At 51.1% G+C, this 24,514-nt stretch overlaps 1 protein-coding gene across 4 annotated transcripts in view; it reads left to right on the top strand.

Annotated features, from left to right (window-relative positions):
• Nucleotides 1-221: 221 nt before the first annotated feature.
• Nucleotides 222-24,514, top strand: part of LAMA5 (laminin subunit alpha 5) — a 93,205-nt gene continuing 68,912 nt past the window's right edge. For all 4 annotated transcript variants that reach the window (XM_054218270.1, XM_054218269.1, XM_054218271.1 and 1 more), the window contains exons 1-2: nt 222-581; nt 6,617-6,769. In XM_054218270.1, the coding sequence (XP_054074245.1) occupies nt 297-581; nt 6,617-6,769 (438 nt within the window). In that variant the 5' untranslated portion in view covers nt 222-296. The remainder of the gene's footprint in view (nt 582-6,616; nt 6,770-24,514) is intronic.

Here is a 24,514-nt window from a genome sequence, read left to right as displayed (position 1 = left end):
CGCATTGTTCCCGGAGGATCCCGTCCCCCTTTTATTTGGGAAGGGAGGGGGGGGAATCGCTTCACCCCACTTGGCTTCTCCTCCCCGAAGGCTGCGGGTGCCCGGGGGTTGCCGAGGGCCCCGGCGCTGAGCGAAGGGGTTAATGGCGGCGGGGCCGCGCAGGGGCGGGCGGCCCCTCCCCGCCGCGGCGGCAGAAGTAGCGCGGCGGCGGCAGCGCGGAGGGCAGTGCCGAGGCGGCGGGACGGGGGAGGCCGGTGCCGCTGCCCGCCCCCGCCGCTCCGGCAGCCTCCGTGAAGATGGCGAGGGCGGCGGAGCGGGGCGGTGCGCGGCTGGGGCTGCTGCTGCTGGGGCTCCTGGTGCTGCCCGCCGCCTCCCGCCCGCCCGCCTCCTTCCCCAGCGATGTGAACGGGCACAGCCTCCACCCGCCCTACTTCAACCTGGCCGAGGGCACCCGCATCTCCGCCACCGCCACCTGCGGTGAGGAGGCGGTGGGCGCCGGTAGCCGCCGCGCCGTGGAGGACCTCTACTGCAAGCTGGTCGGGGGGCCGGTGGCCGGGGGGGACCCCAACCAGACCATCCAGGTACGGCCGGCGGGGGGGTACCCGCACACGGGCAGTTTGCGGAGCCTCGCCGGGGTGGCAAAGCCGCCTCCCGGCCTGGTGGGGGGGATGGCAGAAAGGTCTGAGCCTTGCTTTGTGCTCCCCCGGCCATCCCTCCCTCATGCCACCCCCGTTTTTCAACCGTCGGTGGGAGCAGAGGCTGCGCCCGGTCTCGCCGGGGGCGGCTCAGAGCTGGCGGGGCGAGCGGCGTGCAGGGCCGCCGCTGCCCCCCGCGTTTTCCCCGCTCTCAGCCGGAGCTGGTGTCCGCCAGCTGGCTGGGGGGCCGGTGGTGGGGTGCTCTGGGCGGGGGCAGAGGGCAGGCAGGGGTGGTCCCGGGGCATCCTCCCCTGCCCAAGCCCGGGGCCCGCCGGCGGGGGCCCGTCGGAAGCCCCCCGGGGCGGTGGGACGCACGTGCTCTCGCTCTCCCCGCCTTGCCCGAAGCGGCACACGTGAAACGCCGCTCGCTCGGTTCCCATGGCGTTATTTTTAAAGTTACCGTTTCTTTACGTTTACAAACTCCTGGGCAAACCAGCTCCTAAATTCCTCTGCCAGCCAGGGACTTATTATGATAAATGTGATAATATTTACCTTTATAAGTCTTAACTCCGCCGTTCCCTATGTGTTCAGTGGGGTATTGGGATGAGCAGAGGAGAAAGTTAAGAGGGTGAATTTTACAAGCCAATGTCAGGTGACTCATCTCAGGGGTCCCATTTTAAGCGGAGCAGAGGGAGCTTGCAGCCAGGAATGTAGATGGTAAAAACTGCTGTGCTGTTTAACAGCTATGGCTCCCTTGAAAAGAGGAAAGAACAGTTGTAAACGGGCTTGTAAAACACTAGTTTTAGTGGCAGGAACTCCAGACCCACTGCCCCCCTCAGGGCAGCCCAAGCTGGGAAGAGCAGCTCTGGTTTGAAATGCTTTGCAGCCTCAAGCCTCCGCGGAGCCGCCAGCGTGTGCCGCTTGTTGCTCGTGAGGGTCACGGTGCCAGTTCACCTGTTGCAGTGGAATGATAGAGTTGTCTGTGCTGTATGTAACAGTGAGGAAGAGCAAGGGATAACTGTCAGTTTCTCGGCTGGAGCCTTTTGGGCTGCCTTTGGTATAAGATGATCTCTGAAGCATTTTTCTCATTCTGTCCGCATTCTCCTGAGTTAGTGCTGTACAAGGAATTTTCTGGCTATTGTGTAGTTATGATGTGGAATTTTGCTCCGTGTGGAGTAGAAATTGTTGAATTGTTACTGGATGGCAAAAAGCTGACATCTCCTCCTCCGAGTTTTGCCACCTCTTGAAGTGATCTGTTTCACTTTACTGCACTGTAAGATAATGTAACTTGAAGAAGTTTTGCTTTAAGTACTAGTAGCAGAAGACTTATAGAGACCTCGATGTAGTAATTGTGCCTACAGTGAGGCAAAGGTGGTTAGGAAAGGTAAAGAAGTAGCTGCTACTACGTGCACTCGCAAACAAATGTGAATGATCTGCCGAGCAAAACTGGAAGGATAAGATTGCTTGGAAAAGCTGGCGATTGCGGGTATGCGCTTATTACTCTACATCTGTCCACCCGCCTTGCGGCCACGCTGTTAGCTTAGCATGACACACTGCGCTAAGGATGCTGGTGACTAAAATAAACCCTCCAGGCTTGTACCAGCTTTGCAGACAGTTGTAACTCATCCTTCAAGCACAGCCCTTTCCTGGCACCGCAGGGTGTGCACATCCTCCTGGCTTCCCTGCTCCTCAGCTGCGGATTTCTGCAGTCACCCCCTCCCATCCCCTCTGCAGCTCTGGCTCAGGGTCGCTTTGATCTGAGCACCACTTCCCAGGCCAGTGGTCTTTGGTCAGTCTGAAAGCTTTAGAAAAATCCTTTTGTGGTGGCTCCTTTCCATGACCACGGGCAGCACCTAAAAGGGAGGGGAGGAAACAGGAGGCATGAGAGCGGAGGTCAGAGTTCCCAATTCATCCCCTGTAGGGGTTTCGGCACCACCCGGTGACTAAAGCAATGAGGGAGGCAGGAGGGAAGTGTTCAATTTGAGCAGACTGAAATGACAATAATGAACTCCACATGCATGTCCTTGCTGCCTCCGTGTCCCACCAGGTGGGTCCCTTTCCTTCTCCGTTCACCTGTTCAGTGCTGCTTGCGCATGGTGTGGCTGTGGCGTGAAGGGGTTTTTTTTGGTCAGGAATTCTGGAAGAATGTCTCTTGGGACCCTCCAAGAGATTTCCACATGCTCTGGTGGTGAGGGGATGTTTGCGTGACTGAAGACCTTGCATAAACCTTAATACAATCGTCTAGTCAATGAGTTCAGTCAGTTCTCTGTTTTCTGCTTGTTTTCATTTGACATTGTAGAAGACTTTCAGCAAAGGGAGATCATTGACTTTAAAATGTGATAGTCTTAAAATGTCGATAATCGTTAAGCTTTCTGAAATAATGCTGTCCTAAAGACACTTGCAGGGATTTTGGCACAGCTTGTGGGAAGGCTCTCAACCTTTTCAAGGAGTCTCAAGGAGTTTCCTTTGCTTTATTCAGGGCTCTGACAGAAGACAGCATTTCTAACTGGGGGGACTTTTCAGTCTGCAGGGATGGGATGCACAGCGATGCTGAGGTGCGCTGAAAGGGACTCACCGTGCAGGTTTGCTTCCCTTGTCCCACTCGCTAATCAGCGTGGGTAATCCTACCTTAATGATAAAGTCTTGAAGGTGCGGCAAAAGAGATACTATAGGTTTATTTTTCTGATCAAGCTTTACTGAAGAGGCTTATAGCTATCTGTCTTCCAAGACAGAGACAGCTCTGCAAAGGCATAGCCCTGTGCTCGTGTTCCCCATCCCACCCAGCTTCCTGGGGGCTGTTCCAGAGACCTGCCAAAGCCGGAGGGATTGTACGCCGCTCCGGGAGCGAGGCAGGGCTGTAGATGATTGCTTTATTTCAGGAGATTAGTTGTGTAACAATAAGGGAAGTTACTAGCATTAATTGAAGCAATTATAGACCTCAGAATTTAAAAATGTGAAACAAACCTCACTGATTTCAAATCAGTGCTGCTTTTGCTTTGTTGGCGTGTTGAATTGCAGCGCTGAGCTACACTCGCCTGAGTGAGCAGTGTTGGTGCTTACCAGAGGTCTTGTCCTCTCGCTCTTCCAGGTGTTGGTAAGAGATGAGGTCTGAAGCTGTTTCGTACCTGAATGTCTCTGAATTAAGTGGCTTTCTCTTTTGACATCCTGCAGTTGTCTGTGACCACCTGGCCTGGTTCTTTGTTATCCCATAGTGTCTCCTGTGCATGGTGCTGCGGGGCAGAGGGACCTGGCTCAGCCCGTGGCTCTCTGTGGTTTGGGTGGCAGTTGGTGTTGTACCTCTCTGTATGTGTCTCTTCTGTGTTAACATACATGATAGCATTGGACTCCAGTGGTTTAACTGCTGCTGAAGACATGTAGTTTTTAGAGGAAGCTGCTGTTGCCTGTAGAAAAGACACCTGGTGAGACAGCACCTGCTTAACTCCATATGAGCAGTTACTTGATCTGCTGGGACAGCCCCGCTAACAGCTTGCAAACGTGCACTTTCCTTGTCTGAAATATTACTTTTTTGCTCCCCATTTCCTGCCCTTCTTACCTCATCCCCAGTGGCCCAGGCTGGGTCATGCTCCCTGTGGTTTTCTGATAAATTAGGTGAGGAGAGCTGAGCTGAGGTTGGGTCATGGCAGGGCCAGATAAAGCGGGACAAAGCCATCTGCTGTCCCCAGGCAAGCCATGCCAGCGGGGTGCGAGGCTGGTCTTTATGCTTAGGGGAAACTTCAAAGTTCCCATTGATGTGAGCGGGAACAGGATCAGGCCTTGCAGGTCTTTGGAAGCTGCCCTCCATTCAGACCTCCTCCTTATCTCTCTCCCTTTGCGGTTTGCTCTGATAGTGGCAGTGTTATGTTCTCTAAGCTGCCTTGCAACTCCTTGCGCTGCTGAAGTTTTCTTTGGTGTACCTTGGTGATGTCCATGCTTCTCCTGCTCTGGCAGTCTGGAGTCTCCACTAAGCCTGTGGGTCACAATTGCTTTTTAATTAAAATCCTCTGCTGATGTCAGAACTTCTCTCTTCCCTGGAGAGATCTGATGTGCTGTGCAGGAGCCCGGGTTGCTCTAAAATAGGAAAAGCTGGAAATGATTCTCATCAGGTTTAGGTCTGGCTCTAATGAAATAACTAATGAGCAACTGGTGCATCAGAGGGGCTAATTGCACTTTTAATGGGAAACTTAGTTCAGCTGTTGACATGTTACCAGCCCAGTGGCAGCTACTGCACGCAGGCTGCTCGGCAGTGGGGGGGGATAACAGCAGCATTACAAATGTGGCACAGCTGATCCTAATTTTCAGTCCCCTCTTACTAAACTTGAATTGACTGTTGCCCATCAGTGTGAACTTTGAGTTCAAAATGGTTTTCCCATCTGTGGCAAGAATTTAAAGTATGAAAGCACTTTGTTTTTGTTATTTATTCCCCATTTTGTAACTTTGCCTTGCTTCTCTCCCCGCCTGAGTGTTGTGTATTGTGCAGGAGAAATTTCCACACAACCTGTTGCACCGGTTCCTGTTAAAGGTTTGAGCTGAAGAGTTGGGTCAGTTTTACCTGGTCTGCTCTCCCTTCTCGCTCGGTGCGTGTTCCAACGAGCCTTGTCCTGACCTCTCTGTACAGCGGGAGCTCCCTCAATGGGCATCAGGGCTACCTGAATGCTTTCAGCTGCCCTTTTCTTTGGCCTTGTGCTTGCCCGTCTGCTATTTTCATATCTCTAGAGGAGTTAATTAAATGGTGTTCATGTTCAGGACAATTTGCCTTGCATAATTGCCTGCAAATAGCATAGCACATGGCTGTAGGGAAGAATGCTGTGAAATCTCAGTTTTCTTTGCACTGAGATTCCTTCCGAGTTTGGGGCATCTGGAAAATCGCACACTCTGTGGTGGCTCTGTCTTGCCTCAGTCCTTGTCGGGATGCAGATGGAGTAAGCAGGAAGGAGGTTGCCTGTCTTGAGATCATGTACCTGATACAATATTAGAGCTGGCTTCAGCCGGGACAGGCAAGGGCAGTTTGCTTGCCTGGGCATAACTGCGCCTTTAAAAGGAAAACTGCCTGTAACAGAGTTCCCTTCTAGGCTGTTTGTAGCAGCAATTCAAGTGACAGAACTGTGGCTGCATAAAAGAAATAACTTGCCAATTTTCAGGGCTATTTGCAGGTTTCCCTAAGAGTGGGTCAGATTCATTTGTGCATTAAATGGAAAGAAAGAATTGCCCCGAACAGCTTAGGTCTTTGTCTGATCCTGCTCAGGAGGTGCTGTTAAAGTTGCAGAGCTGTTTTCTCTGGCAGCGTGTCCATGGAGCTGACAAAGCCACCCGCGCCACAAAAGCAAGGCAGAAAAGTGATTGCAGCTGGGTCCCTGGCCAGCTGACAGCGGGGACTGTCCCTTTCTGGCCTTGCATTGCAGCATCGCCAGCGAAAGGAACTTGGCTGCTAGACTATTCAGCTTGAAAATGTAGCTGAAAGGACTATACTTGTGAAATGAATAGGTTGACAAGAAACGGATTGCAGGGAGCTGGGCAGAAGAACTGCCAGTCTGGGTCCATAGGAGTGACTGAATGGTCCGGGTCAGGATCCCCGGGTGTCAGCAGGGGTGAGTGGCAGCCTCGGCAGAGGAGCTGGTGACCCTGGAGCTTGAGCTACTGCTCTCCATTGCAGCGTGGCTTCTCCCTCTGCCTACACGTCTGCATCTGGCAACCAGGTCTCTGTGTCTGGGTCCCTTTGCCAACGCTCGGTGCTTATCTGAAGTACAGAAGGGATGCTTCTTAGAGCAGTCCAAATTCTACACAGGTTTGTTGTTGTGGAGTTTTTGAGCTTTTTCTTGTTCCTTTTTCCATCCATGCTATAAATTGTTGCAAAAAAAATGTTTATATACTGATTTGTATTAGCAGGTGTACACCTTGTATTTTCTGAATTGTTGTGATACCTGTCTGCTTTGTGCCATATTTTTCTGGCTACAGTTAAATGTTATTTTTGTACTTTTCCACAGGGCCAGTACTGCGACATCTGCTCCTCTGCAAACAGCAACAAGGCCCACCCCATAACAAATGCCATTGATGGGACAGAGCGCTGGTGGCAGAGCCCCCCTCTCTCCCGGGGGCTGGAGTTCAACCAGGTCAACGTCACTTTGGACCTTGGACAGGTAACCCAAATCCTTCTTGGTTGTGTTGTAGATGATGCTGACAAGGACCTCCCCCTCTGCTTCTGAAGTCCTGCAGTTGTCCTTGCTGGCAGGGTGAGACAAAACCTGCTCATTTAATGACAGGGCAGGAGGCTGTGGTTAAAATATGGAAGGGAAAACCTCTTATCTGTCTGTTTGTTGTATTAATTGCAGTCTGCACTATTTGCTGTTATTATTTAGGTTCTCCCTTAAAGTCAAGTCACTCGTGGAAACCTACCACACTATGCAGGTGCCATTCCCCTAAAGAGGGTACCTGCCTCTCGAAGGGGACTGGTTAGCAAGGTTTCACTCTAGAACACAAAAATACAGTCCTAAGTTTTACAGCACAACCTTAAATTCCTTAACTGGTGTGTTTTAAAATCTAAAACCAGCAAGTCCTTGCTGAAGATCTTCCTATAAAAGACAAAGAATGACAGTGGGTGTGTTTGGTCTCTAATGCTGGCCAGTCAAAGGGAATTAACATTGTAATAGCGAGGGCTGCCAGCCCCCACCACCTCCTCTGCTGCTCCTATTCATCCACGAAAACATCCCTCTGGAAGTGGGTTATTCTCTTAGACTTTCCTCAGCTTAGAGGAAAGCAGCAGCAAAGATGTCCTGGCTGAAGCTGAAGAGGCAGGAAGGTATTATAAGCCTGAAGGGCTGTGGGATGTGGGTCTGTGTTCTGGGATGGGGCTGTTGCTCCAGCTGTAGGATGGGGGAACTCCTCAGTCTTGGGCCCAGGGCAGGGGGTGCATAAGACCCCCCCTTCCTCTGCAGTGCCGTGCAGCCTCGTCTCTGGCAGCTAGTCCCCCTCATAATTGAGGATTTGGGGCATTTGCTTGGGAGTCTATGACAGTTTAGCAGTTAACTACTGAAGTGCCCCTGCCAACAGGTAGGGGTGGACTTTCGCCTCTTCTGCTGCACTCTCCTGACCTCTGCTACCAGCCCTGCAGCTCCACAGGCCAAGTTCGGGTCCTCCTTGGCTGGAAGGCTGTGGGATGGGGCAGTTGCGCAGCTGTGGACAGGTCACCTCTCACCTAGGAGATGTGGCTGCTGTGATTGCTCAGGCAGCCTTTCGGGGGCTGAGTGCGCTGCCCCTCTAGCTGGGCTTTTGCACTGAGTGCAGTGATTTCAAGCCTTGTCAGGGCACCAAAGCTTCGCACTGATCTTGTAGGTGGCTTCTTCAGCCTCTCTGGTGGAGTTAAGGCTCATTTATCACCGCTGTCTGTAAGGCCTCTGGCTCCAAATTTACAGCTATAGATACCTGGGATGTATTGATGACAATACCCTCTGTTAGATGCTCCAAACACACGTTTTAGTTCCCAGGATTGTCTCTGATCTGCTCCCTGCCCTGCTGTAGCACTTGCTTGGGGCCTCTCAAACACACTCCACAAATTTTTTCTCTCCCATGAGTTCCAGCTATCTAAAGCTGTGCTATACACAGCACCAGCAAATATCTCCTAACGCCCGGGGCACATCATGCATCGCATAATAGCTGTGTGGGCAAAGCCTCCCGGGGCCGCACACAGTGTGCTGATCCCGTTAGCCAACGTAGGTGGCATCTGCTGTGTCTCTTAGAAATGTCCCAGCTGGCAGGGGGGTGCTGAGTGGGTGGATGGCTTGTGCTCCCTCCTCTGACCAAGGGCCAGCCTGCAAGCGGCTTTCCGATGGCTCGCTGCTGCTCAGCAAAGGGATTTTCAAAGACCAGCTTTACTATGGAGCTTCTCCTCCTCTTTGTCATTCTCTGTGGCAACGTCCTGGCTTCAGGCCAGAATGACCCCAGCTGTGCTGTGTGCTCACCGGCTGCTGCCTTTGGCTCACCTGGGGATTTGCAGTCTTCAGAGATGTGGTGCTGGCAGCCGGAGGTGGGAATAATTTGCTGGGGGGGCTGCAGTACTGCTCAAACTACTATTGAAACTCTCCTGCCCTCCTCTCCCAAGCCTTTTCCAGTCAAAAAGATTCTATGAGTCTAATTTGTTCTCGGTACCCCAGGGGGTGGGATTGCACCATCGGCTCTGCAGGGTTGGTGGCAGAACTTGCCCGCGTGCTGCTGGCTGCAGTTGCTTCCCCTGGTGGGGAGATTCGCTGGGCTCACGGATGCTCCTCTTCCCTCCCTTCGCAAAGTAAGCGGTTGCCCAGCCGGTCTCGACAGGAGCGCAGACCTAAAGCTTCAGCCCATTTTTCGTGGCTTCCTCTTTATACATGCCCTTATTGTAAGTAATTGCCCTAATAACCTGTTTATACTCCTGGTGAGAGTCAGTTCTTTGCCTTTCCCTCCTTTGTTTTGGTAGGTCGGGCAATAGAAACAAGATGAAATGTTACAATATTGCTAATTTCCTCCTTTTGAAGTTGAGGCTGGTTGAAAGGATGGAAGATAAAAAGAGAAGTTCTTGGACCCAGTAGGGTCTGCAGGGCGAGTGCTGGATCAGGCCGGCATACCTGGCAGCCAAAGGCTTTGCAAATTCCTTGGATACCTGTGAAACAGTGCAGGTAACACCCCCAAAGGCATGTCTGAGAGCAGGGCTTTTTTTGGCTGGCAAACAAGGCCTCTCCTTGCTCTCTGTAACCAATTAGGGAGCTCTTGGATCAATTAAGATTTAATTTAAGGGACAGACGGCTACTAAAAGCTATTGTCCCTTTGGGGGATCATGAGTGCCGGTGCTGATGGCATGGTGCTTTGGCGGGGGCACAGCAGGGGCTGGCGCAGGAGGCTACGGTGCCAGCCCCCTCCCTTAATGCTGTGCTTCCCTGCTGTCTTCATCCCTCTCCAGCTGTAAGGGCTTAATTACCAGCTGGAATCGGGTTTCTCCAGCATCTGGCAAGGCTGTGGCAACTGGGAGAGGGGCAGTTAATTAAGCAGCCTGTTGGTCTTTGCTTTCGCTGCCTGGGAGCTTGCTCTCCTCACAGGGATGTTAAAATCCTATGGGAAGGAGAGAGGGAGGAATATTCACAGCCAGGAAATAAGTTAAAGAACGGCTCAGGCTGGCCACCCGGTTGGTGCGAGTATATTAAACACTCACATCATGTCATCTTAGTGCCAGCAGTGGCCTAATCTTAACGGCTTCATCAGCAAGGCGGATCAGAGCTCCCACCCCAGCATGGGAAGAGATTGTGACTGATGGTCTGCTGGGCTCGTCGAACCTGAGTTGCTCCTGTGTCTGTTCCTGCCGCCTTGGGGAGGAGTAATTTTTCTTTTCAGAATCGGTGGGGAGAAAAGCTGGAAGAGGAGGAATAGTCACTTGAGGGTTCCCACGTCAGACCCGGGTCTGAGCGCCAGAAATGTGGCAAAGAGCTCCAAGGAGGAAAGTTAAATGGATTTTAGCAGCTGCTGGGGAGGGGAGTATGAAGAGGGAATTACTTTTTTTCATGCTTTTAGTCATGACCTTGTGCTTCAAAGTTTAGCATATTTAGAATGAATGGTGGGGCCACTGTATGGATTTGCTGCAAAATACATCATGGCACCATGACGAAGCACAGTTCAGGTTTTGCAGGGTGGAAGAACTGAAGGGTGCTGGGTGCTGGAAGGGCACCATTGTGTGTTCTGGTACCGCTGGACAATCTGGACTTGTCCCCAAAACTGGCCATCCTGCCTGGCTTGGAGGGCAAAAGCCCACGTTGTGACAGAGGCTCCTCAGCTTGCCCCATTGCTGCTTAGCTCCAAGCTCTTTCCTCTCCTGCCCAGAGCCTCCAGACCTGCTGGAAATGGGAAAGTGCCTCTGCCGCAAAGGGGCTGTGGAGGGAGCAGAGGGACGGGAGACCATGACTCACTGCCACCATGGGAATTGTCCCCTGTGATCCTGCTGTGATTAAGTGCCGCAGTGGGTGGAGGGGAGGAAAGGGTGTGATGGAGGATTCTTTTTTTTTTTTTTTTTTTTTTTTTCCCCTCCCCCCCCAAGAAGGTCATTTGAGTCAGAGCTGACAAAAATCAGGAGGCTTAAAGAAACATGAATGGCTGGCGCCCTGCCAGGGCCTGACATCTTCCTTGCATGAAGGTGAACCCAGGCCAGCCCTTCCCAGAGATGTTTATGGATAGTTGGTGCTTTATGATAAACTCTGTGGAGAGGAATGCTCGCAGTCATGCAAGAGCAGGAGCTTCGTGCCAGTGCTTGCTCGAGGTTAATTACTGCAGTGAGAAGGTGGCTGGATAGCATCCCCCGTCTCTTCCCCACCCCCGGAGTCTGCTGGCCCCGGTGACACTGGAGAACAGCAGAATTTCAGGCTGAAGCTTTGCAGGGAGTTTTGATTTACACCCCAAAGGTATTTAATTCAGCAGTACTGCACAGAGGGCACGCAGCCTCCCCTAAACGCCCGTCACTGGCAAGAAACATCTATGTCCGTTCACCTCTGCCACCAGGGAGAGACCAGAAACCTCCTCCTTTGGAGAGCTCCGGCTGTTACTGCTTAAAATGCAGGTCCTTTTAGGGCTAAAAAAGAAAAGGGAAAAAAGAAAAAGAAAAAAAAAAAAAAAAGAGTTGCATTCATTGGTAACTCATGAAGATGGAAAGAAAATGAAAAGCATTGTGAGCTGAGCGCCCAGGCCACTCTGAAGGTGTGTTTTGTAGTCACTCTAAGATGTGTCTAGGCACAGGAGTACATCAATAGCTTACCAGGTGCCTTGAGAAGCACCTCTTGAGTTTTCTAGTAATTACAACGGGATCTGCCAAAGTTACCATTTTTTCTGGCCTCTGTTGCGCTGATTGACTTAAGCTTGCCAGGCTCTTCTAGCTCCAAAGTAAAGGTGTTCGTTGACACAACACACACTCCACACACACACACACCTCCAGCCCTTGGCCAACAGGCTGCTGTTCTTTCAGTGTGAAACTTCTCTCAAGAGGAGGTGGGTGTTTTTCCCGTGGTACATTTCCAGGGCATAAACCTCCTTCCTTTCCCTCTTCCACTGCAAACGTGGCCCCTCGGAACTGGCTTTGCACAACAGTTAGACGTGCAGGACGCTTTCAGGTTCTGGGTACGTGGCTGAATGCCTGACTTGCATGAACAAGTCAATCCTCTTCGTGCAAACTGATTTCTTGTTAATGAATATTAAATTCCTGTTCATCATTGGTAGATCTGGGCTGGGTTCCGTAGGTGAAAATGCCACCTGGCCTAATGCTGAAGAAACACCACTGATTCAGAGCCTAGTACCCTGTGTGTCGCGGTGCTCTGAAATTTTCTTTCACCTCAGTTTCTAGCCTCCCATTTATTTTCATTTAATTGAAATAGTAACGTAAGCTGCTGGTGGAGATCTTCAGCAGCCCTCTTTGAAAGGCAGCTGGAAGGAAAGCCTCATGAACTGATGGGCTGGGGCTTACCTCCCTGTCCCCAGCAAAAGCCTTCAACACACAGATGAATCTGATGTTTATTCTCTGGCTTAACTAATTTAAAAAAACCTTCTTGATGAGAAAATTCATGAAATCCCAAGAGAAAGCTCATGGTTATTCTTGAATGGAGATGTTCTAGTGGCTGCTTTCCCTAAGCCTGGGATGGGATATGGGTGATGGGAATTTTCAGCTGAAAACCTCTCCCTTCTTTCACCTTCTTCCTTTTGCACCTTCGTTTCAGTTGTAAGAGCTCTTACCTGCCTCCGAGTGATGTAGCTGCTGCCTACATTGCCCTCCGAGGCATCCTGTTCGTTCTTGCTACCCACAGGGGGAGGCTTGGAACAAGTCTCTGCCTTTCCTTCCCCTTGGGGATGTTTTCTGCATCCTTTTCCCCAGCACACATCCCTGGGAACTGCACAGCCTGGGGCCACAGGCTGCCTTATCTGCCTGGCATGTTTTTCATGTTTTTCATTGCAAGAATGGGTGAAGATTGAAGATTTTTTTTTTTTTTTTTGTACTTAGTTTTTACCTTTTCTTAATTTCTCATCCTGTAAGGTCTACTTGGTCTTAGCTGTGCTGGGGCACCAGTGTGGGAAAGGGGTAGGAGGGCTTAGTGACATTTATTGTGAGCTTTTGCACCTTAAGTAGGGGGCTGTGGCGTAAAATCTCTAACAAAGACATTCTTTCTCCAAATTGTTTGCTGGCTCTTGGAGGAAAAGCAGTATTAAAAATAAAGCACGTTAAGCAGGCTGAGCAGAAATCCTTTTTGCTTTCAACAGCTGAGCCTACAGTCTCTTCTCCTGTGTAGAGTCCTCTGTAATTGCCATAAAATCCTCCAAAAGTAGATCAAGATCTCTATTTGTTCGTTTACAGGCTTCAGAATCTTAGTTCCCCCATGCGAAATAGCCTGTGGCTCCCCTTTAACTACAGAGCCTGTTCAGTGCTGCTGTATTTTAACATGACTGTCAAGTGGAAGCGGGTGCATATTTGTAATGCTTCTCTGGGAAAAGCAGAAAAGGTGTGACTGTGAGAGTGCACAGCGATGGGAGCTGGCGCTGAGCCCAGGTGGATGGATCTTCTCTGATATATTTTCCCCTTTACTGTTTGAAATAACTTAGCTTGCGAAGGCTGTTCTGTTTTCTTCAAAGTTGCAGTTCCCCTGACCCGGACCAACAGCTGCTTTTTTTTTTTTTGTGTGTGTGTGTGTGCTGATAAGGGGAGCTTTTTGCCTTTGCTTGGCCTTTCTCAACCTTTCTGTGCTTTCTGCCAGCTCCCACCAGATTCCCACTCAGGTGAGCGGGAAGGGAGTGCCTGATTGTTAATCAAGTGGGGATCTGTCTCCTCTGGCAGCAAGAGCAGACCCATCCTCTCCTTTTCAGACTGCCTTGCCAAGTCGGGTGCCAAGTTCCCCTTTCCAGAATCCACAACAGCCAAGGCTGAGATTTCTTTCCTCTTTGTTAGTGCTGGTGGTGGTTGCTGGAAGGGAAAAGATGTGCAGAATATCACTTTAGGTAAATCATGGATGACATGTGAATTTTAATTATATGTTATGTTTACTTATGTCATGAACCAGTACTGCTTAAAATCAGTTTTCTAGGACTGCAGTGAGTAGATGGTATTTCACTTACAATGTTTGATTCCCAAAAGACCTGCCATGCCTCACGTCTCCCAGGCTGTGAGCCCAGAGAAGAGCAGGCTCCCAGGGGAGCAGGATGCTCTGGGCACATCACTCAGCATCGTGGCACCTTTGTGGCCTCCGGGGAGGGTGTTTCCACCTGTCCTTTGCTTCTTGTACAAATGACCCTTGTGCTTCCACGGCTTAATCTTCCCAGAGGCTGCGCTTGCTCTGCCTAGACCTGAACCAGCTCCGGAGAATTCAGGTGTTAAAATAAGCCTCAGCCTCCCCCCGCAGAACAGCTCCAGGTAACAACTGATGAAAGGATAATTACTCTGTTTCTAAAAAGCGCGTGCAAGATTTCCACTGTAATTTCTCCTTCAATATTGTTGCCTATTTTTAATTTTGGTGTGATGAGAAATGAGGAGGCTGATGGTGAGGTCTCCTGCCGCGGAGCTCCCTCTCCCCGCCAGGCTGCCAGCTCCTGCTCCACTCCCAGGGATTCTTCAAAGATTAGGAGACAGCCTCAGGGCGAGCAGGAGCTGGGGAGAGGTCCAGAGAGCTTCGAGCTGGCGTATGGGGGCTTTAGTTCGTAATGAATAGCTGGAAGGCAAGCCTTGTAATTTCTTGCTGTTCTCCTGGAAAGTGTCTGCTTGGCTGGGCTGGTAACGGGGAGCGTGCCTTGATCGGTGTGAATGTGTGCAGATAGGCGTGCTCCAGGGGTCAGCTTTGTCCGGCCTGCTCGTGGGTGTACCTGGCAAGTCAAAACAGACAAGAACTGTCTAGGTCAGGCCTCTGTTTACTGGAGAGTTGTGTTTTCCTACTCAGACAGATGTTACAGGGAGCGTTTTGTGAAGGTCAGTACACCCAGTGGAACCGGAGAGGTTCACAGCTCTGACATGGAGCGTGCTGGCACCTGAGTAGGTGGGTTAGTGTCTTCTGCACTTTGGTTTGTCCCATCTCCAAAAGGGGAATGCTGCATCTATCGTCATCATTTTGTGTGTGCAGGCTGGATCCTGCCCAGCACCAGACCAACAAGCACAAAGTGGCTTACAGAAGAGAATTGCTTGAGTTAAGCCTCCAGGAGAGCTCTTGGCTTGGCCCTGTGCAGCTCTTCTCTCTGTCCATTGTCTTCCTCCAGCAAGTGTCAGCATCCCCCACCGCTGCGGGGGGTGCGTGGCTGTCCACGAACTCGTGCCTTGAACGCACACGCGAGTGCACGCTGCTGAAGGGGAGGGCTGTGAGCCTGGAGGTGCCGCCAGCCCTGCTCTTCCTGTGACCCAGGCGTGGGCTGGCAGACATGCTCATCCTGTGCTGTTGCACAGTTGGTTCGGTTCTTGACGCTCATCCTTATCGCGATGAGAAGCCCCTCAAGTGGGCTGTTCCTGCTTCCCGGGGCAGGTTTCTGGGAGCCGTACTTGCCCTCCGCAGCTCCGGCACAGCTATGTCCTGGCTCAGATCCACCGGGCTGGCAGGGAGGATGCTAAATACACTTCTGATCATCTGCCTAGTCAGCTTCTCGGCTCTTTCAAGCCTGCTCTAGCCCCCCGCACCTTCCTTTTGATGCTTTACCAAGCCTGTCTCAGCCCTGCTTTCATCTCTGCCTTATCCTTTTATTATAGTCATAAATGTGGGCCTCCAGGCTGTGCCCAACCTTGATCCTCAGCCGTTTCCTGTTTTCTGGATTCAGTGCTCTTCAAATTCCAGACCTTCCCTCCTATATGTGATGCCAAGCAGTGCAAGAAAGAGTACATTGCTTCCCATTTGATATAAAATAAAAGGGAGACCAGTAGGAAGACACAAGGTGAGAGGTGCGTGCCTGGTTTGATGGGTCAGAAGAGTCTTTCTAAATGGCTTATGAATAGAGTCAAGGTCAGTGTCAGCTAATTAGGGGAATGCGGCCTATTCACACAGTCCTGATAACTGAGTTTTTGCTTCTGGAGGTGTGCTGAGGGGATGGTTACAGGGGAGAGATTGGAACAGGGCTTTGTCATACTGGGAGGTCCAGGGAGGAGGACAAGGGCTTGAGAGTGGCACATGGATGACTCTGCACAAGGTGAGGATGGCATATGGCATAGTGGTTTGGGGCTTGGTCACCACAGACTCTGACAAGGATGGGAGAAATGATGTTATTTTGTGCTCCGTAGAAGGTTATGTGCTCCAGGTGGACTGCGTATCACCTCCTTGATGTCAGCAAGGGTGTGTGGCAAGCTGCCTGCCGGCATGGTGGTGTCACTGGTACGATGCTCCGGAGCAGCAGGGTTGGGGACGTGCTCCTTCCTGACAGGTCTGCTCAGGGGCGACGGCCTCTGGCGGTGAAGACGAGCAGGTAACGGGGGTCAGCAATTGCTGCTGCAACAAGACTTGCTGGGGCTTGTCAGTCAGTGCTCCTGGAGGACGGTGTTGGGATGGTAGTTTCACTGTCTTGTCCTTCCCTCTGTCGAACAACAAAATGTTCATGGGAGATGTGTGTCTCCTGGATGTGGTGGGAAGCATCATACCTTTTGTTCCCAGCCACATCCACCTTGAGGAGCTGTGACTCTGCCAGCAGGGTTAAATGAGCTGATCCTGTTGCAAGGATGCGTGTGTCTGTGTTGCATGGTGTACGTGGTTATCTGGAAGTTAGAACAGTTTCCCTTAGAACAAGTTGTCTTTATCCTAGAAGGTTTACCTATAATTGATTTCACCATTGTACCTGTGTATGCTGAAACCCACATCTTTGATGGAGCAGGTTTACTGGCAAAGCCTGCGCGTATAATTCTGCTCTAGTTGGTGTGCTCTGCCCAAGAATAATTTTGCGTCTTCTGCTTGGCATCCTGAGCCTTTTCAGTGATTGTTTGCACAACTCCTTCAGTGACAAGCAAACAGCCAAACCTTGAGAGTTGCCACAATTTTTCACACATGCGTTTAGTTGCTCTTTCCCATTTCTTTCTTTGCCCGCTTTGATACAGAGCTCTCCCTCGCACACATGCTCAGCTGAGCTCTATTTATGGGTTCTTGCAAGTTCCCGTCACTGGATCGGAGCATGCCCTGCGACCAAAAAGCAGTTGGCATGCTGCTGTAGGCATCTCTTGGATCTAGTTAAATGCATATGATGCCAAGCCCTGATGGGAAGGGGAAAAGAATGGCTTTCTGGTATTTGCACATAGTTGCAAACTGTAAACACAGACTCATGACTGCAAACAGAAATCTGTATCACTGGCTTCATCATGACTTCACTGTTGTTGTCCTGGCTGTTTGCTAAAGCTGTTGCTTAATCCTTTTCCAGGCTTTTGCAAAGTCTGCATCTACTCAAACTTAGTGGGCACAAAGATTTTTGGCTGGACTCCAAGATGGGTTTTGGTTTTTTTCTTTCTTTACCAGTCATTGCTTTCTGCCTTGGAGTAGGCTTACTTCAAGTCTCTGTAAATGGGACTGTAAATACGTTCTTGGGGGATCGTGAGTACAGAACCTGTGTTCTTGTGAGCCTTGTATGTCCGAACAGCAGCAAGAACTGCCGCGCAAACGCTGTAGCTGCAGATCTCTGCTGGTGTTAGCAATGGCATTGGGAATGTTAATCCTGCTGTGGCCCTGGTATGCGCTGCTCTTGGGTCAGCTAACCCGGCTCTGAATGGCAGCGTCATGGTGGGGAAACTTGCTGACAAATGCTAACATAGTGCATGGCTATAACGCAGATTTTTAGAAGAATAAACCTGCTCACACGTGTTGGGTTTGGCTTTGTTGAAATCTGCTAACAACTATAGCTTTAAACCCAGTGTTGTCAAGGCTTGCAGGAACCACGCGGAAGAATTACAGAAGAGCGATGTTGCCGACGCATCTGGAAGCTTGGTTCAGTTGGTTTTGGTGCAGGGACCTAATACATGGCGCAAGGGGGAGAATTTTCTTGTTGGAGCCCTTCTCTGTACATGCTGGGGCCTGGAGCTGCTGCCTGACCATGGTCCAGAACCTTCCAAAACCACGGCTTGGCCCTGGAAATGGACAAGGTGGAAGTAAGGAAGACAGGGAGTGGAGAGCAGAAAGGAAATGGCCTTTGCGACCTCCTAAAGCTGGGGTCAGAAGCAGACAGAAATAAGGTATCAGAGCTGGAGCTTCCATATCATCTTCGAAATCCAATGGAGGAAGGCTTTAGGGTTACTGGTCTTGCATGCCAGAGAGCTTGGGACTCCTCTGAGGTTTGTGAGAGTCATTCATCTTTGGCATTTGGTCACCTGTAATGAAAAGCCTTTCAGTGGCTTTGGTGGCAAGCTGAGACCTCTCACTCTGTGCCAATTTTTAGCTAATTCATCCTCTTCCGTTTCCGTCCCCTCCTCGCCCTTCCCATGCGTGCAGGTTTGCAACAGGATATCCACTCCATTCAAGGGAATGGGGGAAATATTTGCTTGGAGCGCGGCCAGTTGCCAAGGTTGCTTTGTTCTCCTTGTCACTGAAAGGACAGCCCAAGGAAACCCTCGGAGCTGAAGCTGGCATGCGACTTGGAGTGGATTTCCTGCAGCTCTGGAAGTTAAATGCATGACATTGGGGTTTTTTTTTGTTGTTTTTTTTTTTTTTTAATCCCATAAATGCAAGGGAAGAGAAGACTTGGGTGGGCTTCAGGCAGGCTGGGTCTGAAATCCTCTCTTTGATGGGAAATTGCTGCGTCACAGCCATACAAGTTGTGCCTTGTCAAGGTTAAAATCAGTCTTGGGGTTTTTTTAGGTGAATAATTAAGAGCTGAGCTCGCGACGGGCCTGGGTTTCTAGAAGAATTTAGTTGTGTCGTTAAAAGATGGTTGCCCCCGCACCATTCAGCGTGTTGTAGGTGGAGGCTCTTCTTGGTGACACCCAAGCCCTGCCGTGATTGCAGAAGGCCTTTTTGTAGCAAATCCAGAGCTGTAATGATGGTGGTAAGAAAAGCAGTGGGTTGCGGTGTCTAGGTTTTAACTCCTTGGTGTGATCAAAGCGACGAAGTCCGGGGCTGTGGGGTGATGGGGTTATGGGCTGTATGGAGAGGGTGAGACAGCTCTTCCTCGGTGAAGCAGGTTGTGCGGGGGGCTGGCGCCTGGGCTGATGCTCTGACGCCTTCCTCTGCCCGCTGTCCCCCACAAGAGAGAAGATTTGACTTCTGTTTCTCATAGTCAATCAGGTGACATTTATCTGTGTACACGCTGTGTTGTGGTGGGATCGTTACATCGCCACCCCAGGCCCCCCAGAAAGCTCTGGGAACTTCACAGACGTCTAAGCACTGTTGGCCACAAAAAGAGCAGAAGCTGTTGCAAATCTCATCTAGTGCCTAAAGCACAAAATCCTATTTGTATCCTATGGAAGGGAACTCGTTTCTTTTTTCAGTCTATGATTTGGCCAAGGACTTCCTGAATAAACTTAGCAAATCAGCAAGGCTTTGTCAGTACTGAAAAGGGGTCTTACTCTAGCTTTTATAGTATTTTTTTATTTTTAGTACTGCAGGACCTAGAATAGAAGAAGGTCATGGAGCAGGTCCCGGATTTGTGCAGCTCCTAGCACGCTCTGGAGAGCCTGTCCCAACAAGCTTGTGGTCCTAGCTGACATCGCTGTGCTTGTAAAACTCTAGGTGTAAACCATCCTGCAAGGTCTCCGAAGCAGAGACAAGTATTCTGTTGTCTGGCTTCTCCATTTCAGTTGTAAACTGGTGCATAAACTCCTAAAAATATTTAAATTGTCTTGCACGGTGAACCTGGCTTGGTGTTACTGTAACTTAAGCAACACACAGAATGTACAGTTGGGAACATTTGTTTGCTCTGGATGGTAGGAACGTCCTCTTGAAAATGCGCTGTGCTTTGGTAAGTATGAATAGGGGGTTTTTCCACCCCCCTCTCCAGGTTCCTGAAGGCCAAAGTCTTGAAACAGCTTAGAAAGGCTGCTAAGCTATGCTGATAAGATATGCAGCAAATGTGCTTGAGAGCCTAATGTAGGAACAGAAATGCCTAAACTGTTTGCTTTCGCCTTAACAGTGTGAAAAATTAATATGCCTTATTAAGGAGCCCAGGGAATTGTGTACTCAGAGTACAGGCTACACGGAAACATTATTCCTGGCTTACGTTATCCTTGCGGCTGGCAGCTGAAATGCGCGGTTCAGATTGACTGGGTAGGAGATTGGAGCTGGTCTGGGCTCTGCAAAGCCCCAGTCGTTGCAGTTTCCTTTCTATCATGCTCCCTCCATCTCTCTGAGCTTGGTACAGAGATGGGATCACCTACCGATACAGCAAGTCCCATGTTGCCTGGAGACGTGATTTTTCTATTCAGTTAATTCCTTATTTTATTCCCCCACCACTTTGTCATTAACTGGGCTCATTGGCTGAAGAAAGCAATCTCACACAATTTTGGGAGTGGGTCTTTGCAGAGGGGTGCCTGTTAGAACAGCAGACTGGGAGCTTTCAGTGGGTCTGGGTTCACAACACCGGCAACGTGAGCCAGAGGAGCGCTGGTATAAAACAGGGGGTGTAGAGCAGCATCCTCGCCTTCCCCTGGTCTAGCACCTGGTCTCTACCACTGTGTCCATGGTACAGACCGCGGCTTAAATTCACACCATGAGCAGGAGCACTGGAGACTGTTTGCTGGAGGTGATCCGACTGCACGAAGAAATCGCCAGTCAGTTGTGTGCCACCTTTAGTGTGAGGAAAGGTCAGATCCAGATCTCCCGCACTGACAAATGCTGTAGCCCACCCAGCAGAGAGGCAGGGCTGCTTCCAGGGAGGGTAGGTGGGTGCTGCAGCAAGACCCAAGGGCTTTTCTTCCCCCTTTCCTGATTTTTGTCTGAAAAGCTCGATGGTTACCCCCGGCCTTGGGGCAAAGGAGCAGAGCACTGGTTTGAGCTGTGGGGCCCCTCCCTGCACCACGCTGGGCTGCCCTGACATCCGCGAGCCGCCTGCAGAGAGCCACTTCCATGGCAGGCCATATTTCATCAGACTGGGGTGCCAGAAGAATGACAATGCAGCTATTGCTTAAAAACTTGTTTTTAACCTCCCACGTGAATGACATACCTGTGCTGTGCCCCCACCCTGGACACATGCCATCGCACAAGCCCTCCCCTTCTTCCAGCAGTGGTCTTTCTCTCAGTGGTGTATGCTTACACACCCAGACCTTTTATCTCCACTAAATCACAGCTTTCTTAAGCCCTTGTGTTTTCTGTAGCACTCCCCTTATCTCTGTTCCTTCCCAGGGCTGGGCAGTGGGAGCAGGGAAGCAGGAGGGGCCGAGCAAGCTGTAAATGCGCGTTTGCCCTGCGATGATGCTGTATGGCTTACAGTGACAGGCAGGACTGGGAGCAGCAGGAGCACCCAGAGGATGGTTGGGTTTTTCTGAATTGCTGCGCAGTTGGGGTTTCTGCAAGGCAATTCTTTTTTTCTTTTTTTTTTTCTTTTTTTTTTTTTTTTCTTATTTGGGGTCTGAGGCAGTAGGATTTGCAGCATGTTGGTGCAGCACAAAGTTGCAGTTTCTCATGTGGATGTCAGGTTGTGGAAAGGGGCTGAAAACTGGCTTGAAGGTCACTGTCATGTCTCTATGGTCTTGTCTCTTCTGTCTGTCCACTTGTCTCTGCCTTGTCCTTTCCAGCCATCAGAATAAGGATACTGTGAAGTCCTGGGAAGTGCTTTCAGTAATTCCAGGCAGGCTGTGGGACCAGTGAGCATCTGAACTTTTGCAGCCTGGTGTCCTGCGGGCGCTGGGGCAGGACTCTGCTGTCCGTGCAGTCTGTGGCTCCATCCGGACGAGGGCTGGGCAGCCCCACGTGCTCCACTCTGCCTGTCGGTCACACGTAACGCTGTCCGCGCGGCCACTGTCCTGCCCAGCTCACGAAATTACTGTGTCTGATGGGAAGTATTGTGGTTGCTTCCATGTTTTCCTTCCCTTTCCTACAGTAAGCATTCAGCAGCGGCTTCGCAGCATGCGCTCACCTCCTGGCAGCCCCCAGGCTCTGGATCAACCTTGTGTGTATGTGCAGGTGTGTGCGTGCAGGTGTGTATGTGTGTATATGCTGTTGCCCTCTTGTGGTTGAACCTGCAGAAAAGATTCTGGGTTTTATGGCTGCTCCTTGCAAGGACATCTTACTGGCTTGTTGACCCTTTGAGTTGGAGAGCGCAGAGTCCAAGCTCTGCTTCCCAAAAGGTTTGTTTTCTCTATCCACAGCGAAGGGCAGTAACTCCACAGCTCGCCCCACCGTCGCCCCATTCTATAGCCAGCGCTGAAGGTTTGGGGTATGGCGCTAAGAGTTGTATCTTCACAGGCCGTTTTGGGGGAAACCTGTGCAATGTGGGTGTATCTGGGTGAGGTGTGATGCTTGCTGTGGTGCAGGCAGCTGTGTGGATGTGCATGTCCTTTGAATAATGTGCAGATAGTTGTATAGCACTATCGGTTTTGCGCAGTTTATAAGGCATCTGACCTTTCTTTTGCTAAGGCTTTCAACAAGCCAATTTACAGTCTTGGAAGGGACCACCCAGAGTCTGGTTTCATGGCCAACAGAGGGGGAAGGGAGGGAACTCTTCAAAGAGCAGAGGAGGCAGAATTACTACCACAGCCTGTATATTGATTTCGTGAACCGTGAGGCTCAGAGTCAGATGCCAGTCTGCTTTGCTGTGATCTTAGCAGAATGCGGCCCCTGTCCCTCAGCAGCAGAGCTGTGGAGGCGATCACGTTTCCCCAGGCAGATCCGATTTCTGGAGGCCATCAGGGCGATGTACCCTGCGCCTGGGAATGGTGCTGGGAGGCATCGCAGGGGCGGCTTTGCCTGCGCTGGTAGACACACACACCATCTAATACAAACACCCACCACAACAGCTTTGGAGACGAGTGCCAAACAGTGTGGATTGCTTGTAGCTATGCTGTTTGCGTGAATGGCTTTGCCTCCCTCCTTTGAAGATGATGATTGTCTTTGAAAACAGGAGATCAAGAATCTGTTCTCGGATGAGTTGAAAGACACTATTTACAAATGTTTATCATGGAAAATATTTATAAATCTCCCCGTGGGAGCAGAGCCGTACAGTGGCCTCCCTTGCACTGCAAAGTACAGCTTGAGAGCCAAACCCGCCCAGGTTAGCGTGCGTCCTGTCAAGGGATGCTGCTTCTTCCCGACAGCCACTTCTTACTGACCCCGCCGTGTTTATATCACTGCTGTACGCGCGGCTGTATTCAAGGCTAAACTGCGCTCGCGAGGTCCCTGCCACTAGAAGAACCACAAGGGTTCAGCAAAGGGCAGAAGTTAAACGGTTGCTCTCTGCGGCTGCTCTAAAGGTGTTTTGGGATATTCACACCAGGTCGTTAAAAGCTTCTCGTTAATCTCATAGTAGCACGATGGGCTACAGCAATGCTACTGCTGCTTCCAAAATAACAGCCTCGTGTCCTTCCTTCTTGCTCTGTGTCTCAGCGGAGCAGCAGGGATGCAGGCGGTGACCAGCAGCAGTGGGGGTAGTGTGACCGCCCTGCCGCGTGCTGCCCCTGCCCCAGCGGCAGAGCGAGTCCTGCAGCCTGGTGGAGGTGAGCTGCGGGGCTGCTGGTCCCACGCCTCTCCGGTGAGGACACGGGACGGACATTCGGGGCACACGGAGTTTGTAATCCCGTGCTTACGCTGGGTCCATAACTAGTACTTGAATTGCTGTCCTGTTTTCTTGTGTTGAGGGATAGTAAATCCCCCTGGGAATGCTATTTTCTGGGCAGGGAGTGGGGATAAGGGCTTGGATTTCTGCGCTGGTGGAACTGATCAGTTACCACGTACCGACACCACTGGGAAGGGGGAAATGTGAGATGGTTGCTGTGCAGACCAGGACACTCTTTGGTGCCAGTGTTGGAAAGGCTTTGGAGTTAATTGTCCCAATGTCTGCATCTCACGTCAGCAGTGAGACCTGGTGCGGTTGAGTGTTCCTGTCCCGCGTGCCTCGGTGTCCCCAGGGCCAGGGCAGGATGCGAGCGCGTCCATGGCGTAGCTGCCCTGGCTCAGGTTGCTGAAAGGGAGAGGGGCTGACAGGTGCATGGCCGGCAGCACGGCCGGGCGCCGCCGTGCCGCTCCCTGTGAATAGAAACCCCCCGGATCTGAAACTAGGTCAGAACCGTGACCTGGAATGCACCGCTGGGCTTGAGAAGTTTTGGGCTGCGCTTCTTCCTCCGGTCCCTGGCTGCTGGGCACCGTGCGTGTCTCATCGGCCAGAAATTCCGTGTTAAAACGGTGAGCAGGTGGATAGCGCTGCTTCTGGTGCTGTCTGAGCAGAAGCACTTACAGGAGGAATGTTGTTCGCAGTTGGCCTCTGTGTGCTGAGACCTTTCTGAGCAGGATGGCTGGAGGTGTGTTGAAAGTATCAGTCCTCAGCTAAGCGAAGCTATTGCCTTTGAGCTGGGCTTGTCTGTCAGCAGTGAGACCCGCCTTCTGCAGCAAAATACCTCCAGGGCGGCCCTGGGGCGGCCCAGGGAAAAGCAGGGCTCTGTGGCGAGCACAGCAAAGCAGCTGCAGATGTCTGAGCCACGGGAGCCACTGTGGCTCGAGACCAGAGTGACCGCACGTGTCCGCAGCGTGCTTCGTCTTAATGCGTTGTTTATTTGATGTCCTGTTTGTTCTGGCAAAGCCCGATTGCCTGCTGAGATAGATAACTGAACGCTGGAAAACAGCGTGAGCTAATTCTGTTTCTCAAAAAGAAATGGCTTGCCTTTGCCAGAAGCAGCTTTTCTCCCAGTGGCTGGTAAGTGGCAGCCAGGGACTCAGTGAGGGAGCGTGGAGTCTCTTCGCGTGTCCCCAAGGCAGGGGAGGTGGCACACTTCATATTGGATGTGCCGTTGGAGTCCAGGGTAGATAAATAGA

Source organism: Rissa tridactyla, chromosome 12 (genome assembly GCF_028500815.1).
Source record: "Rissa tridactyla isolate bRisTri1 chromosome 12, bRisTri1.patW.cur.20221130, whole genome shotgun sequence".
NCBI classification, from domain to species: Eukaryota; Metazoa; Chordata; class Aves; order Charadriiformes; family Laridae; genus Rissa; species Rissa tridactyla.
Note: the sequence above shows the minus strand (reverse complement) of the source record. Positions and strands in the feature narration are given on the sequence as shown.